Raw genomic sequence first — 17,995 nt, forward strand, 5'->3', positions numbered from 1 at the left:
TCAATAAAACCCAAAATCAAATTTTCATTTTTTTCAACCTCAAGCACAAAGTCCAGAAGCGGTTTCCAAGTAAAAACAGAAGTACTTGTGTGAACATTGTTCAGTTCTTATATTCCATTTTTGTTAATAATTTTATTGAAGTTTTTAATAAACAGAGAAAAAAAATAGAAACTAAACTAGAAAAAAAATCCAGAAGGTGCAGGGGGAAATAGTTGAAAAAAAGAAAGAAAAAGGCAATATAGACAATAAGGAAGAAGTGGCATCCAGCCTTTACCATACCAAGCATAAGCTAATATATTTTCACCCTTTTGTAAAGTTACAAATAAGAAAACTCTTCTCCCCAGAGCCTAATTTTTATGGATACACAATTCAGAAATCATCTTTTCAATCCTAGTTTAGCAAAAGGTCCATTAGGAATTACCTGATGAACAGTTTTGACCTTTAAATCATTATGGTATCACAGGATTTGATCTTTCATCACTTTTTGGCATTTGAAAGGAGTCCTCAGAGCTTTCACCAGCCAACTAGTAAATCCCATAAAGAAGTATCATCCAGAATTTCTTTCTGCATGTCCTGTTTTTCCCATAGTAGCATTGTCTAGAATTTCTTGTTGCAGCTGTTCCATGTTCAAATCCTTTTTTTATTTGTCTTTTGTATTTCCATTTTGGTAATCACAATTATGTTTTCCATGTCTTCAAATTATAATGTCCAAGATGAATGTGTTTAGTTTTTCTCATCTTCTAAAGGTTTGTCTATTGAAATTTGTATCCTTTCTATTATTAATATTTCAGTTTTAAGATAAAAAAAGTTATAGCTGGCTTAACCATTTTAACTCATTTCTGCCTGGTCCTTTAGTTCCTTCTAGTATCCATTTGCAAGCTTCATCAAGCCTCAGTTATTAATTATGGAATTACAAGTAGTCCTCGACTTACAGCTGCAATTGAACCCAAAATTTCTGTTGCTAAGTGAGACATTTGTTAAGTGAATTTTGCCCCATTTTACAACCTTTCTTGCCAGAGTTGTTAAGTGAATCACTGAAGTTAAGTAATGATATACTTGTTAAGTGAATCTGGCTTCCCCATTGACTGCTTGTCAGAAGGTTGCAAAAGCTGATCACATGACTCCAGGACATTGCAACCATCATAAATATGAGTCGGTTGCCAAGTGTCTAAATTTTGATCACTTTACTATGGAGATGCTGCAATGGTCATAAGTGTGAAAAATGATCATAACTTTTTCAGTGCTGTTGTAAGTTTGAATGGTCAGTAAATGAACTGCTGTGAGTCAAGGACTACCTGTAGTTGCATTTCAGTTGTTTCCCATAAATACATTATTTAATTATATATTTGGTTTTCAAATCTTACAGCAAAAATAATACACCAAACCATTTAAAATGTTCTTAAATCAAAATATTTTATTTTATTTGGTTTTTGCCAGTTGTGTATTACTTTAAATTCTTGTTCAAAATTTCTTAAATTCAAAATAGGTAAAACTCCCCAGATGTCAACTTAAGCTTGCAATTTTGAAGATCTCTACTATCAATAAAGAGATTAAATTGAATATTTCTGAATGTGATTAGAAAGTGGGTTTGGATGGTTTACTATCCTTATGAAAGGCTTTGAGAGCAAAGAGCAAAGATTTTACTGAAGAGCAAAGATGTCTCTTGGCTCCTTGTGCTTCATGAAATTTTTATTATCTTTTCATGAGCTGCCATTCAGAGCAGTTGTGGATGATCTCCCATACTCTCCTTCACTGGAGTTATTTGAAAGACCAGCTACTCGCAGATCTTTTATTTTTTACAGCAATTATCATCTATGTTCATTCTTATATTCCAGTCATGGGAGCTATCCCACAATATTTCCCTAATGTCCATTTTTGTTTATACCTGCTAAGAGTTCAATTCCTCTTATTCCTTTTCCCATACTCTAAAGGCCAGTATAAAACACAATAAGTTTTTATCTGAGAAGAGAGCACTACCATCATTGTTGAACTCAGTCAAGGTCTTTCCGATCATCCATATACTACTTTTTCCTAATATTCAACATATTATTTTATATCAAATTCATTGAGTAAATACTGCAAATTTTCTCAGATTAGATTCTTAGACTTTTAGTTGCTGTGGATTTGGGAGAGGAAACAATAGAGTGTTTTTGTCTATCTTCTACACTCTCTTTCCAAATATAGCAACAAATTGATGCTTCCCATTCTTACCCATTCTGTTCTCTTGTTATTACAACTGGAAAAAGCTATGTATTTGTTTCTATATATAGGTTTTACCAGGGCTGTTAGATCTCAGTTGCAAAATCAGGACAATGACTAGATGGCAAAAAAAGTTTTCTCTAGATTTTGCTGCTATCTAGCCATTTTTGTACCTCTGAATTTTTGTACCTCCAGGATTTGCAAATTCCTTTAAGCCATCTAATATTTCTTGGGAATGTTTTTCAACTTCATGTTGCTACATTGTATTCAATGAATTCATCTTTGGTAAACTATACTTATGTGGGTCTTCTCTTGCTCAGATCTCCTGTGTTCCTTCCTTTAAGCTAATATCCTTATTCCTTTCTCTTTGTGTAACTGTGTCTCTTTTTCTTCACAGATTAGTTCAGTTTCCCGTCTGCTATCAAGACTCAATGCTATACTCTTCAAGCTACAGTTTAATGAGCAGGTAGAAAACATAAAGCCAGATATTGTTGCTGTTACAGCAGCCTGTGAGGAACTTCGCAATAGTGAGAACTTTGGTAGTCTTCTCTCCATTATCCTCCTTGTGGGCAACTACATGAATTCTGGCTCTATGAATGCTGGTGCCTTTGGATTCAACATTAGTTTTGTTTGCAAGGTAAATATGAGGAGAAAAGCCTGGGGAGGAATAAAAAAATAATAAACATCTGCCTCTGCATTGTTCACCAGTAGTCTTGTTCATATCTTCTAGCTTCGTGACACAAAGTCAACTGATCAGAAGATGACCTTACTTCACTTCTTGGCAGAAACATGTGAACTGCAATATCCAAATATCCTGAATTTTCCTGATGAACTCATCCATGTGGAGAAAGCTTGTCAAGGTACTGTTTGGCATGTGTATGTGTTTTAAGATTGCAACCTTTTCTTTGTTGTCACCATATAGGCATTTTGTTTGGAATTCTGTTCAGAATACTATTTGAAACTCTGTCACATGCTCTTAATGATGAATCAAAGTATTTTCAACTCTCCCCAATTCTTGTTTCTTCCTTAGTTTCTCATAAACATTTGAAAAAAATATGCCAAATTAAATTGAAAATAACAGAATAACAGAGTTGGAATATCAGCAGATTGCTGATATTATGTATTGCCTACTGCCTCGGCTTGTGATTTTTTATAATGCATACAAGTAGTGTAGCTGGGATTTATTTATTTATTTAATTTAATTTATATGCTGTGTATCTCACTATTCAAAGTGACTCATTTAAAGATCTCTTGTCATTTCAAAAAGGAACTTTTCACTTCCTACACTTATCACCCTGTCATTTGTTTTTGTTTATTATTAAATTTGTATGTTGCTTAACTTCCAATTACTTTAAAGTTGGCCCTTGGAAATCCATGAATTCAATACTACTAATTCCTAACCAAGTAGTTGAGGAGCAGTTTTGAGCCAAAAAAGATTTTTAAAAATCTTAAATTTCGACTGCAGCACAATATCCTGCCCATTCCATTGTATGCTGGAGCTGCAGTCCATATATTATAGGCAGAGTTCTAAAATAATTTTTGAATTGGAAATAAGACAAGTTAGAAATACATACTTTCTATTACCCTATTTTACATCAGATTTGAGTTTTATACCAAGTAGGGAGCATAACCCTACTTTTTTCTACTACTGTAAGTTTTTTTTTTACCTTTCCTAAGTTTTCTTTCCTGTTCAACTTGACAGTAGAAACTGTCCCATGAAATAATATTAATCAGACTAACCCTTCCCATTTAAGGGAAGCGGGTAGTCCAAAGAATATACTTGCATGGCTTCCTAGAGAATGTGACTACAATAAATAAAACCTATTATTTTAGTTGATGTTAATTGTTTCTGCAATTCTGCTACATTGTCTCTTCCCCCCCCCCCAAGTTTCTGCTGAAATTTTGCGGAAAAATCTGGATCAGATGAACAAACAGATTTCAGATCTACAGCATGATGTTAACAATTTTCCCAGTAGAACAGAAGAGAAGGACAAATTTGTGGAGAAAATGACCATATCCTTCAAAAATATGCACTGAGAAATGTTGAAAATAACCTATGAAAGAAAGAATCTTATATATGATACTGAGGGATAAAATCACTGGTTTCAGAATGAGGAAAACACTGAGCAGAGTGCTCAGCAGTGGGATGGTTGCAAAGATCAGCTGTTAGAAAAAGCAAGTTCTCTAAAGCTATCAATATAGGTACTTACTGATGCAAGTATTACCAGACTTTGAATAATGAATTCCCATTCTTGTATTATTTTTTCTGAGAATCCTCATTTTCATTATAAAGCAAATTTTATATTTTAAGGTTCTTAAAGTGGCATTTATATATCACTGTTTATTGACATACTTTAATAGTATTAGAAAGATACACTGTATCAAAAGAGGAATTGTCTCATTTTTCACAAGGTAATGACAGTAATAGGAACCCTTAGCAAGTAACATATACCGTTTCCCCGAAAATAAAACATATCCTGAAAATAAGCCCTAGCATGTTTTTCCGCATTTGCGTAATATAAGGCCTACTTAAGAACCTGCGCAGCCGACCACCTGCCCATCCTGTCTGGTTGCTTGCGATGTCATGTCCACAAGGAGAACCAGGGTGGTGGTGGAGCTGCCCCACGCACCCTGCACTGGCTTACCTCAGGGCACCCGCAGCCAGGCTATCCATGCCCCGACACCTGCCTCACATGTACAACACCAGCAACCATGTGCAGCAGGAGCCCATGTGGCCACCGACCCACTTCTGCTTGCTTGTGGAGGAGGTTGAGTGGTGTGCCGCAAGGCGAGGCAGCTATCTGGCCTGTGAGGCGAGGCAGGTATCAGGGCATGGATGGCCTGGCTGTGGGGGCCTTGAGGTAAGCTGGTGCGGGGCATGTGGGGCAGGTCCCCCCTGCCTTGCAGCAGGGGCACTGGCGCATCATGCGGCCTCCTGCCCCACCACAAGCAAGCAGAAGTGAGCCCTCCCATATGTGGAAAAAAAATAAGACACCCCCCCCCAAATAAGCCTTATTTTGGGGCCCAAATGAAAATAAGAGTCTTGCTTTGAGTAGACTCCCATTCAAACAGTTGAAAGCACAAAGTGTAAACTCCTTCCTGGTGTCTCTTTGGGTGATTTGCAGGCAGTAGAACTAGGTATGAATAAATAAAGCTTATTTGTCATAGTCTATACATCTGGGGTTGCACCTGCGTAACCTATTCTTCCAAAATATTCCATAGCTGAACTCACAGAAATCCTGGATACATCAATGTAGCATGGACATTTAGTTTATCATCCTGTGGTTAATTGATACTAGGCAAAATGGCACAATTTATTTATTTATTTATTTATTTATTTATTTATTTATTTATTTATTTATTTATTTATTTTGATTTGTATACCGCCCTTCTCCAGCAGGACTCAGGGCGGTGAACAGCCGAGATCAAACAAAGCATACAAAATTTAAAAAATAGTTTAAAAGGTAATTAAATAATTTCGGCCCCAATTGGTTTTAATTGGTTTTAATTGGGTTGTTTTAAACCCAATTAAAACCAATTTCAAATTAAAACCGAAACGGATGGGATCAAGCCAACCCGGCTAGGTAAAATAAATGAGTTTTCAGGGCCCTACGAAAAGTCCAGAGGTCTGGTATTGTGCGTATCTCTAGGGGGAGGTTGTTCCAGAGGGCGGGTGCCGCCACAGAGAAGGCTCTCCCCCTGGGGGGTCGCCAGCCGACATTGTCTGGCGGACGGCACTCTGGGGAGGCCCTCTCTGTGCGAGCGTACTGGCCGGTGGGAGGCTATTTGTGGCAGAAGGCGGTCTCATAGATACCCCGGCCCTAAGCCATGGAGCGCTTTAAAGGTGGTCACCAACACCTTGGAGCACATCCGGAAGACCACCAGGAGCCAGTGCAGCTCGCGCAGGAGAGGTGTCACATGGGAGCGCCCCGTCGCTCCCATAATCCCCCGCGCGGCCGCATTCTGGACCAGCTGGAGCCTCCAGGTGCACCCCAAGGGGAGCCCCATGTAGAGAGCATTGCAGTAGTCCAGGCGGGAAGTAGGGAGTGCCTGAGTGACCGTGCGTAGGGAGTCCCGATCCAGAAAGGCGTATCAGGCGGACCTGATAAACCCCCCCCCTGGCCACAGCCGTCATATGCTCTTCTAAAGACAGCCATGCATCCAGGAAGACGCCCAAGTTGCGAGCCCTCTCCGTGGGGGCCAGTGATTTGCCCCCAATAACCAGCGATGGCACCAGCTGGCTATATCAGGACGCCGGAAGCCACAGCCACTCGGTCTTGGAAGGGTTGAGTCGGAGCCTGTTTCTCCCCATCCAGGCCCGCCCGGCCTCCAGGCCAAATTATATCCTGAAATACCATAATTAAATCCTCACTTGAGATTTTGAGTAATTTTAACATAATATATAAATCACTTGATCTCTGGCTACCATTTCTCTTTGGTTGTTTACAAAAATTTGTTTTTGATAGTGGTCTTGGAGTGGCAAACATCTTTCCCTCTAGATTTAGGTATCTTAGTAATCATGGAACAAAATGATACTGTGATTAGAAATTACTCTCATATAGAAAGTTAATATCTGTTTCTCATTTCAGCAGGGCATTGTTTTCTACCATTCTCCCAATAGTGAAAGAGAAAGAGAATTTGCTCACTTGCTTAATGAATTTAGAGGTAATTTCTTATAAAGGAACAAAACTGGCATGGCAACATTTTTTTAGTAAGCTAATATTTTCTTGCCTCTCATATGTGCCTGCCATCTAAGTCATTTTCACAAGAACAACTTCTACAAAATTTGCTGAAAGATGCTTATTACATTTCTAAGATGTAACTTTAGACAGCCCTAGAAAGGGTTGGAACATCTTTTATTGAGGACTTCTTGGCCCACCTCCTAGGTAATTTTGCTATACTCCAATGTGAGTGATACATAGAGATGAATGAAGTTGATGAATAACAATAGATTGCTTACCTGTAACTGGCTTATTTGTTTATTTTGAATGGTTATTGGATTTTACATGATGTGCCCATCTTTCTTTGCTGCAGGATGGAGTGGGGATGGAATTCCTACCAAAAATTCAATTACTGAATGTTGTAATATAATGGTTTGGAGAGCCACAGGCCTACACATTAATACATAGATAATTATTTTTTTGAATGAATAAATGCTGAGAGGAGGATAACTAGAAACATTCACTTGTAATAGAGAATGCTAAGTCCCGTTCCCCACCCCCCCACCCCCCAAGCATTTTTCACTTTGGAATGCCATTTCTTCGTGAATGCTTCCCTAGCAATTAATGTGGTAGACCTCTTGAATATGGTTTTAGAAAATGCTTTGGACATCACAGGAGCACACCATCTTCATTTATATATTACAGCCTTTGCAAGGGAGATTCAAAAAGGACTCTGGGAAAAAAATAGTAGCCATTAAAACCAATAGAAAGGATTCTCTTTATTGTAATCTTGAACATATGAATTAAGGGTATTATTATCACCAGAAGTGTAAGGAGTCATGCCTCTAGAAATAAACTTCTTTTGGTGTTCAAGAGAGCCCAATGAACTGGAGAATGTGCAGGTATCCCTCACATTTGATGCTATTCCAACAGATGATTATTGATAAGATAAGGCAGCAAGTACCCAGATGATCTTGTGTAATGAAAGGCTGCTTATTCATGTACTGAATTTTACTTTGCTCTTTAAAATTACGAATTATTTCATATAAATTATGGATTAATAACCTGCAGTATATTTAAAATAGATTTAATAATAAATTAACACTTGATTGATACAATCATTTCAGTAAATTGAAATTTTAAAATAACTATGATTGCTTAAAGCCCCCCTAGGTAAAGCAGCTGTAGCTGAGTCCTCCCTTTGTGCCCTATGAAGAGTTGCAGTCAGGGAAGTAAATTATTTACAGTCAGCGATGGTATTTCCAATGGCTAGAAGTCAATGGAATATAAAAATGAGGTGAATCACAATGACCTAATCAGAATTTATTTTTGCAAAAAAGAGCTTTGTTACATTAGTACTGTGTTTAATTCCTCATAGTTAATTATATGGTGTTATTTTGTCAAACTGCTTTTTGCATAAAAGGATGGGATAAGAATCTGAAACTAAAAATACAAAAGCCAAACTCTTAGCAACTTCAAAGCAATTGACTTATTGTCATAAAGTATGTTTACAATTTGTTAGAAGTCTTTAACTCTAGTCTTACAGCTTTGTTAAGGAAGCCCAAGAACAGTATGAGAAGTTACGAATGATGCATGCAAATATGGAAAATCTTTATATGGAATTAGGACAATACTTCCTCTTTGACACCAATAAGATATCTATTGAGGAGTTCTTCACAAATCTGCGCAATTTCAAAAATATGTTTGTGGTGAGCATCCATCTGTTTTAATTACAATATGTAATTTCATATTACGTATTTAATTACAATATCAGCCACTATTTATTTGAACTGTGCTTTTTACATCAAACAAAGCAACAGGTAAAATACTTTGAAACAAACTCAAATTGTATGACATAAGAAGGTGGCTATTTTCTGTTGCATATGTTGCATATTTTGCTCCTATTGTGTTTTTATATGTTCTTGGACCTCCAGCATTTGGTTCTCAGGGATACATTACCTATATATTTTGTGATTCCATTAATTTTTATGGATAAAAGTAGTAAATAAATCTATCATTCATAAACCCATCACTGTTTACTTTGTTTTGCATGGTAGCCAGCACTGCAGTCTTTTATTCTGCTAAATGAAAAATATGATCTATATCATAACAACACAGCAAATTCGTTGTTATGATTCTCCATTTGTGTATCTTATCACCATCTTATTTTTAGCAAGCTGTGAAGGAGAATCAGAAAAGGCGTGAGATGGAGGAGAAGATGCGCAGAGCTAAATTAGCAAAAGAAAAAGCAGAGAAAGAACGTCAGGAAAAGCAAAAGAAGAGAGAACAACTGATTGATATGAATGCAGGTACTGAACCATGAATATTGCAGTTTGTGTAAATTTCTTATCTCAGTGGAAAACTGAGATGGGAAGAAGAGACTTCTCTTACTTGGTAATATCATAAGGGTACTATTTGATTGTGGCTCAGGGTCCATCCAGTCTTCACAATGGGCTTTGACCCAAAGTCTATAGGGATTTCCCATCTGGTCTACAAGTTCTTTTTAAGGTCTCCCAGTCCTTGTCCACTTGCCTTTTACTCCCTATCCAAATTCTTCCCAGCAGAAAAGGGATAATTTCTGGTCAGCAGCTATAGTACTTGACCGTGATAACTACTGACTGTGCTTAATAGATTTAAAATAGACTGCATTGGCCTCATTAGAGGGCATTTACTTTAGGGATCATCTGTCTCCATAGTATTTGCCTGGCCAATTTGATCTTGCAAGGTTGGCATGCTCTTGGTTCCTTCAGTTAAATAATGTCTATTAGGCCCCTGGAAGTGTGTTATCTCTGTATTTAATGCCTTCCCTCTGCAATGAGGTTCCTCCCTCCCATATCTAGATTCTGCTATTGTTCAGAATAGCCATGAAGACCTGGGTCATCATCCACGTCTTTGGTGAGAGAGAATGAGACTCTTTGCTTTTTTCCATCTAGTCTGAATCAATTTCCTTGATTCTTGTGAGCTGCTCCAAATTGCTGGGAATCAGGCAGTATTCAAGTTTAATACATTATTATTAAAGGTTCTCCTTGATTAATAACCATAACTGAGCCTGCAATTTGGTTGTACATTATAAGGGTTGTAAAGTAGGTCACCACGTGACTATGCCCAATTTTATTACCTTTTTTGTGGTGGTGGTTAAGCAAATGCTGCATTTGTTAAATGAACCCATTGTTTGACATTGGGTGTTTTTTGCCAGAAACTGGAAATAAAATAAGATTTCTGTCAAAAATATCATAAATCATAGTCATGTGACTGTTGGACGCTGCAAACAGCCATAAATAAGGACCAGTTGCTGAGCACCCAAAATACTGTCACATGACGTTTGGGGAAGGAGGGATGTCAGAACATTGAATTTGGGTTATAAGTCCCTTTTTTGGAATCTCATAATTTCAAATGATAAATTTCAAATTTCAAACAGCTCGTGATAAGTTTAGGACTACTGGTATTTTTAAAGTCTGCATTAATTAGAGAAAAAGGATGCCTGAATATGGCATATGTAAATATAATGTGGACAAAATTGTGAACCATATGGCTTCAGAGCCCAAAATAAATCCTGTACAATTGTAGTCAGACTGCTCCAGAAAGCACTCAAAAGGGATATGGAGACCATAGCAGTTTCTATATTCTTTGTCACCTAGCAGTTGGTATTCAAAGGTGGAGTAATTCTGTACATATACATGAATACGTATATTCATCTCTCAGACTGACAGCTGTACATCTGTATATTTTTATCTCACTTTCAAATTCCATAATCTCTCAACGGTATGTAATGTTTAAAGATGCTTCCAGATGGACAAATATTTTTAATTAAAATATTTTTGTGATATGCAGACATTCACTAATTCATGTTTGAAAATCCAAAAGGATACAAGTTGGAAAGTTGGAAAATGCATAGCAAAACCTCCTCTTGAAGCATACTTAATACGTGCTATGTATTATACTGTTGTTCTATTTCTATATAATTCTATACATGATATATAATAGAAATTTAAGGCAGAAATTAGTATTAGTATAGGAATAAACTATTTGAATGCAGCTTTTTGGTACATGATTACCATGTTCATATGCAGCAAAAGTTTTTATCTGTGAAATATAGTTAATTCTTGTATTTAATGTAATTATTAGGAAATTGCCCCTGTTCATTTTTTAGAATATGACTGTTAGTACATTTTATGAGTACATTGTGTAGTATAAATGCAAGCACATTGCACAATGTTTGTCTAATTGATAAAAAACAGGTGAAAGATTTCTCAGGATCTTATTTTCATATTGCAATGAACATTCCCTTGCTCTTATTTTTGGAAGTCATTAATGAAGACTATGTTCTGTGGATCCATTGGCTTATATTAACATTTCCAGTTGAAATTTTTCATACTAATCCTTGACTTTATAACCACAACCAAGCTCCAAATTATAGTTGTAAGTTGACATGACTGCTTCCCTCAATGACTGCAATTCTGGCACTCCTAGGTTTTGATTGTGCAGGTCATTAAGTAGAGTACTGGGTGCCTTGGGGTGGGGCAGTAAAGGCTCAGGGGCATTAGTAACCTCAACCAGTTGCCACATCAGCCGTGTTGCCACTGCTGCCATTCACAAATGTCACATCATACCAGTCACCTAGCACTCTTGAGGATCTGCTGCACACCACTTATCTTCAGGCATTTCTTTCCTGCTGTCAAGAAGTTCTTGCGGCCCACAAGAAGCAGCTGCTGGTTCCACACAGGCCTTGTTTCCCGGAGCATGTTTGTGTGGAGATTCCAAATTCTTTGGAATTCTTTTATGGAAGCTCCAGCTTCCTAAGTTGTGCAAGGCTTCCAAAATCTCCAGAAACCACAACTTTGGAAGGCCCTGGAGACTCCATGACACTTCACACAAAATCTCTGAAAGCTTCTTAAGGATCTGGAAGCCCAGCACAACTTCAGAAGGCTTCAACTTGTGCCTTTTGAAAGCTCTGTGTAAACTCCAAAACCTTCTGAAGTTGTGTGAAAGTTCAGAAAGCTCTGAAACCCTGGCAGAACTTCAGAGGCTCTGGAACCCTGGCATGACTTTGAAAGGCTTCAGAGGCTCCACAAGAGTTTGCATGCAACCACCAAAGGCTTCCCAAATCATGTGAGGCTTCCAAAGCCTGTTGAAGTTGCACTGGGATTCTAAAGTTTTCAGAGACTGCATGCAAACTCTGTGGAATTTCTAAAGGCTTCAGAAGCACAAACAGTTTCTGGGAAAGAAGGCCTGGTAGAGAGCCTTTGCTTTCTTGGCCTGTTTTGGTGCTTCAGGCCTTCGGTGAGTATGCAGAGAAAGGAGGCATCAAGTACTGCAAGATCACACTAGATCAGTAGCGCGAGAACTCACACTATTGATCACGGTACTTTAGGCCTCTGTTCTCTGCAAACTGAGGCTTGGATAAGAGCTGCAGCAAAAGGCTTTGCAAATGGCGGGAAGGCCTGGAACATAGAAGCTTTCCCTCCATTTGCAAAGACTTTTGCCATCTTTGCAAAAAGCCTTTGCTGCCGAGAATGGCGCCCTCGGAGGGAGCGTGCGTCACTCTGGAGCTCCATTTTTGCCAGGAAGGGCCTTTTCTCAAGGTCTCTGCTGAAGAGAAGCTCCATTTTCAAGCACCCCATTTCCATGCAGACTACGTTTGCAGTCTCCATCAGGGTAACAAGTGTTTGAGCAACCCTAGGGCAATTGGAAATGGAGCAATACACTCCATTTCCAACCCTCCCAGGGCCACTCAAACATTTGTCGCCCTGATGGAGACTGCAAACGTAGTCTGCATGGAAAGGGGGTGCTTTTTACTCCATTTTCAAGTCCATTTCCATGCAGATGAAGTTTCTGGTCTCTGTCAGGGCGACAAGTTTTTGAGCAGCCCCGGGATATGTGTGTTGGAAACAGAGTGAATTGCTTGAAAACAGAGCTTTTTGCTCTGTTTCCAAAATCCTCCCACCCACCCCACGGTTGCTCAAACACTTTTCACTCAGACAAACATAGGAAACTTCTGGGGTGCATGGTCTTGTGCGAGTTCAGGCACCCATCCGCTTTTCCAGTGAATGGGTGCCTGACGTCCCACGGAATCAGGGCACCCAGAAGGTTCCACTCTCCACGGGAAAAGTGGTTGCATGCTAATGAGGGGCTTGGAGCAATGCGAGTTCGCTGCCCCAAAGCCTCACTTTGTGCAAACGCTTTTCCGCACAGAGCCTGGAAGCCTTTGGAGGAGACTCACCGAGATTGCCCGCCGCTCCAGAAGTGGCAGGCAGGCTTGGTGATCAGAGAATCAGAGCTGGGTGCACTCGTCCTGTTCCCTGTACTCTCTCTGGGAGCAGACAAAGAAACAGAGATGCTGGAGAGGAGACAGATCTTTACAAGGTAAGTGACCCAGCGCAGCAGGTTGGGATGGGGAGAACCAATTGTGGGAAGCATGAGATATTTCAGTGGGTTGGGGAGAGGCCTTGGGTAGTCTGAAGCAGGTGGCCTGTTCCACATCACTAGGCCCCTCCATGGCCTTCCCCACTCCGAGATACCTCATATGCACTTAACAAGCTGTGCATTTGATTATTGAATGCGTGGGTGAAAGGAGGGAGTGATCACGTTCAAGGTATGAGATTCACTCGCACAAATCCTTGGGTTACAAATGGAATGGGCAGGCTCCATTACATTCATAACTTGAGGCCTACCTGTATTCCATTTTATGCTATTTTTTGTACAAAATGATAATTTTTTTTGCTGCGAAATACATTCCTTTACTTAGATTTAATGGACTTTGGGTTGATAAAAATCTGCCAATTTTGCTGCAAAAATCTGACAGGTGGAAAGAAAAGTCTGTTCTATTTTTACTGTTATTCATTATTAACATCTAAAACTCCTTTTTCCTTGTCTCCCATCTTTTGAAACAATCCTGCCTTTTCTCTCCTTCCCCCTACTTGTCCCCTCCTCTGCCCTAAAAATTAATTCTGCATACATAGGCAATCCCTCTCTCAAGATCTTTCTTCGTGCATCTGATGAATTGGCCTAGAAGCACAAAAAGCTTGTGATGATACATTTATTAGTGTTTCAGATGCCATATGATTCTTGGTTATTGTTTTTTTACTTCAACAAAAAAACTGGCTACCACTTTCTTGGAACACACTGACTCAATTACCATCCCTCTCTATTTCCTGACTCCCACAATTTCCTGCCAGTTCTGTCTCCTTTTGAGTTGCTTGAAGTTGTGCTGAATGACATGCCATTTGGTTTTTTTCACATTCTTTTCCCCTTCCCCCACAACCTTGTCTTGAGTTACTGTGGTGAAACATTGCAATGTTTAATATTTCTGCAAAGTATCTGCACTTGGCAGAATGAAGGAAAGACTCCATAAGTTTCAGGGAACCATTCCCATTCTAGCACAATTATTTCTTTCTGCTTGTAATGACACGTCTTTATTTCTCTTGGGAGGGGCTCTTCCTCTGTTTCTGCTTTTCCTTCTTTTAACTTTAGGGACAGAGCTTTAAAATCCTTGCCCTGTGTTGTAATAATAATTTTCTGTGGTTTTTTTTACTCTTATCCATAAGGACCAAATTAATTCTTTAATGTCTCTTTTATCAGAAAACATTCCTGTCTGAAATTCTGCACATTTCTTAGCACTACTATTCTTTTTTTTTCTTTTTGTACTTTTTTGAGAGACCCAAAATATAATGCAGGTTAGATAATCAAGATGGAAGAGCAAGAGTGAAAAATACGAGAGCATTTAAATTTTGCCTTTGATAACTGACTTTTCCTCAAATGTGTCAGCAAGCAGATGGAATGCCTATTTAGCTGCCTCTGTCACTTGTGGTTTTTTCCATCATCATGTGGCCCTTTTTGATTGCCAGATGATTCCAAACTCCTTTGTATCCATTTCTTTCAGGAGATGCCTAAGCACAATATATTGCTAAAGGCAGTGTCAACTTGAGATAAGATTGGGGGATGTGAATGTACACAAATACATTGACAACTTGTCACCTTGTCACTTTTATTAAAAAGACAGTAATTGAAATTACAAATCAGAAGCTTAATCCATCATTTCTTGTACAATTAGATCATTTATGTGATGTTCCACATGAGGTTGCATCAGCAAAAATATTGAGTGTGAGTATGCACACATGTAAATGTAAGGCTAAACATAGCTTTCAAAATATCTACCCTACATACACTACTTCCTTTGCTTAAATAATGGGAAATGAGCAACTGCATTGTAAATGCCTTTTAATTCCAGTGCTGTAAAACTGTACTTCATAATCACTATTTGAATCATTTGTAATTGGAGCCTATCTCTTTTTACTAACCATGCCATAGACTTTCTGATGGAATTGGAAAAATGAAGGTTTCTGTGGCAATTTCTCTCCATTTTTGTTTTCTGTTCTTGAAGGCATTAATGAAGGCTTCCAGAATATATTGGTAACATTTGGCCATTTATTTTGTCCAGCAGGTGGCAGTACAAACAATGGATTCAGTCTACCTAAAACCAGAGCAGATGTTCTAATGTGATTTTATAGGTTTATGTTTTGTCAGGAACTGTTACTATGGAAACCAGATTTTGCAAGCTCCTCATGAAGTTGCAGTTAACACATTCAGTGCCAGGTTGATGAGAGTTGGGGGAGGCAAACATTCAAATGGAATAGAAAATATTGTAGTCTTCAGGGACTTTTCTTTTAAATGTATACTTGTAGAGTCTGTGTTGAAGAGTTTGTACAATTTTATTTTCAAATGTTTTACACACAAACACACCAATAGTTCTTCTCACATGTACTTCTCTGCCCTCTAAGACAGTGCTGGCTTTGTTGCTCCTGTTGAAAGAGATGCCAAGTTATGGTTTATACCCATTTGTTCTTTTTCTAATGCCTGCAATTAAGTAAATACTTGGTTGTATGGTATTGTTGTCTCCAAAGAGGCTCAGCTTCTTGTCTAGCAGAAAGCAGCATTGGCAAAACATAGTTTTCATCACAGGAGCAATGTAGGTGCTCTTCCTCTTCCTGTTTTTGAGACGAGAAATATGCTTGTTGCTAAGGAAACAGCATTAACTGGCCTGTTTCAGCCAGTCTTCTTAATACTCTGACTGTTGTATAAAGTGAAAAGTAGATCAGTGGAAAATGCATAACTCTAAACCCCTCAGGATACTAATGATTTCAAGGCATCAGAGTAATACCATATCTGTACTATTAAACCAGAATGTCTGTGACATATAAAGGAAGAGATGAAATGTTATAAGGAATTTCTCTTTGTTTTATATCCAAATTGGAAATTGTGTGTTTATAAAACAGCTACGTTGATAGAAGGAAAAATGCCTCAGAAACTTCCAGGAAGTATTTTTTAAAAAAATTCTTCTTTAAGCCCTCCATTGTGCAATTTTATATAAGGTTTCTCCCGATTTAAGAGAAAGGAAGATTTTTGTGTATTGTTGTCTTCACATAGTAAATTTTCACACATGACCAGCTCTTCTTTGTTTTTATCAAGAAATATTTTAATGACAATGTTATTCGCTTTTCTACAGTACACATTCCAAAACACACATAGTCTTGAGTCTATAATGCTACTTCTTAGATGGAGGTGCCAATGAAAATAACAAGAAATCTCTATTTTGTGTTCTTGCAGAAGGAGATGAGACAGGAGTTATGGACAGCCTACTAGAAGCCTTACAGTCAGGTGCAGCCTTCCGTAGAAAAAGAGGACCACGCCAAGGTATGGTTTTGCTTAAATGTCTTCAAAGCAAGTGTGAAATAATCATTTTTCTTAGCACCATTATGAACCAACTCTAGGTTTTGGAATATGAAGACAGAATTGAATGGGAAAAAAAATTCCACTTGCCTTTTGAAGATAACAAAGCTTTGATGTCTCTGCCATGTACTTCATACATATAATATATTATATAATATAATGTAGAATATAGTTATTCGATCAATTAGTTAAATCTTGTTTATCCATAAAATTCAGTATCAATCATTGGCTCAAAATAGCGGCTGTAGGGATAAAATAGAGAAAGCCCGACTAGCGGTCAACGGTCCGACTAGCGAACCCAAGAAAAATACACTCAGGAACATTTAAATTCCAAAAGCATAACACCATTTCAGCACTGAAGAATCAAAACCAACTCTGTTTTTTCCTGTGCAATGCACAGATTGGTCACATTGTCCAATTATGAATTGTCCGATTCTTTTGAGAACAGTTCACTTCTCTGTCGGACACCTGCATCAGTGTCCTTGGTGGGATATTGGCTCTCATGGTCTGTCTCTAGAGTGTCTGCATTCTTTCACTCTTTCCTCCCCTCAGTTTTTTGGCAAGTTGAAGAGCGATAAGACCTAAACATTTCAAAAGCAGTTCAACCTTGACATGCCAACCTCCTGGGAAAAAGAGGAGACCTGGAAAAATATCAAACATAGATATCAAACATCCTTATTCATGTTCCTTGAGCCTTCAGTCCCCTGTTTTTCATGGTTGCTTAGCATGGAATCTTCTCACTAACCTATGAGCGTTAACATCCTGTTCTTTCACCCATTCTGCTTCTGACATCGGGTACCCTTTCTGTCAACCCTGAAGCTGACCTGACTGGCATGGGCACAAACTCTATTCCTGTAGCCAGTTTGAATGGGGTAAGCCCAGTGCTGCTATGAACTGAGTTGTTATAGGCTATCTCTGCAAATGGTAAAAGTTCCACCTAGTTCATTTGCTGATAGTTCATATAGCAATGTAACTATTGTTTGACTATTTCATTGGTCGGTTCTGCCACCCCGTTAGTATTCAGATGGAACCCTGAACTAAAGTTGATAGGGAGGAACCTATCAACTTTAAAAACTTGCACCAGAACGTTGCAGTGAACTGTACCCCCCGGTCTGAGATGATGCATTTCGGAACTCCATGTTGCCGGTATATGTGTTGTATGAACAGTATGGCTAGCTTCTGGGCTGATGGAAGCTTGGGGCACACAATGAAATAGGCTTGCTTTGAAAACAAGTCGAATACAGTCCAAATCACCATGCTTCCCCCGCTCTCCGACAATTCCACAATAAAATTCATAGTGATCTCTTCCCATGATTGGCTAGGATCAGCCAACTGCTGCAGCAGCCCAGGGGTTTTTCCTTGCATTTATTTCATAAATGCACACACTGGGCAACTCATCACATAGCTCT

The 17,995-nt window shown here is 38.6% G+C and overlaps 1 protein-coding gene across 2 annotated transcripts in view; it reads left to right on the top strand.

The window, feature by feature from the left end:
* The window catches only part of DIAPH1 (diaphanous related formin 1), a 196,226-nt gene that overhangs the window by 149,085 nt on the left and 29,146 nt on the right, over window positions 1-17,995 (top strand). For both annotated transcript variants that reach the window (XM_060686588.2, XM_087891213.1), the window contains exons 21-26: window positions 2,597-2,836; window positions 2,930-3,059; window positions 4,088-4,211; window positions 8,404-8,569; window positions 9,034-9,169; window positions 16,464-16,550. In XM_060686588.2, coding sequence (XP_060542571.1) covers window positions 2,597-2,836; window positions 2,930-3,059; window positions 4,088-4,211; window positions 8,404-8,569; window positions 9,034-9,169; window positions 16,464-16,550 — 883 coding nt within the window. The remainder of the gene's footprint in view (window positions 1-2,596; window positions 2,837-2,929; window positions 3,060-4,087; window positions 4,212-8,403; window positions 8,570-9,033; window positions 9,170-16,463; window positions 16,551-17,995) is intronic.

This window comes from Pantherophis guttatus, chromosome 3, assembly GCF_059756535.1.
Source record: "Pantherophis guttatus breed Tessera chromosome 3, ASM5975653v1, whole genome shotgun sequence".
NCBI classification, from domain to species: Eukaryota; Metazoa; Chordata; class Lepidosauria; order Squamata; family Colubridae; genus Pantherophis; species Pantherophis guttatus.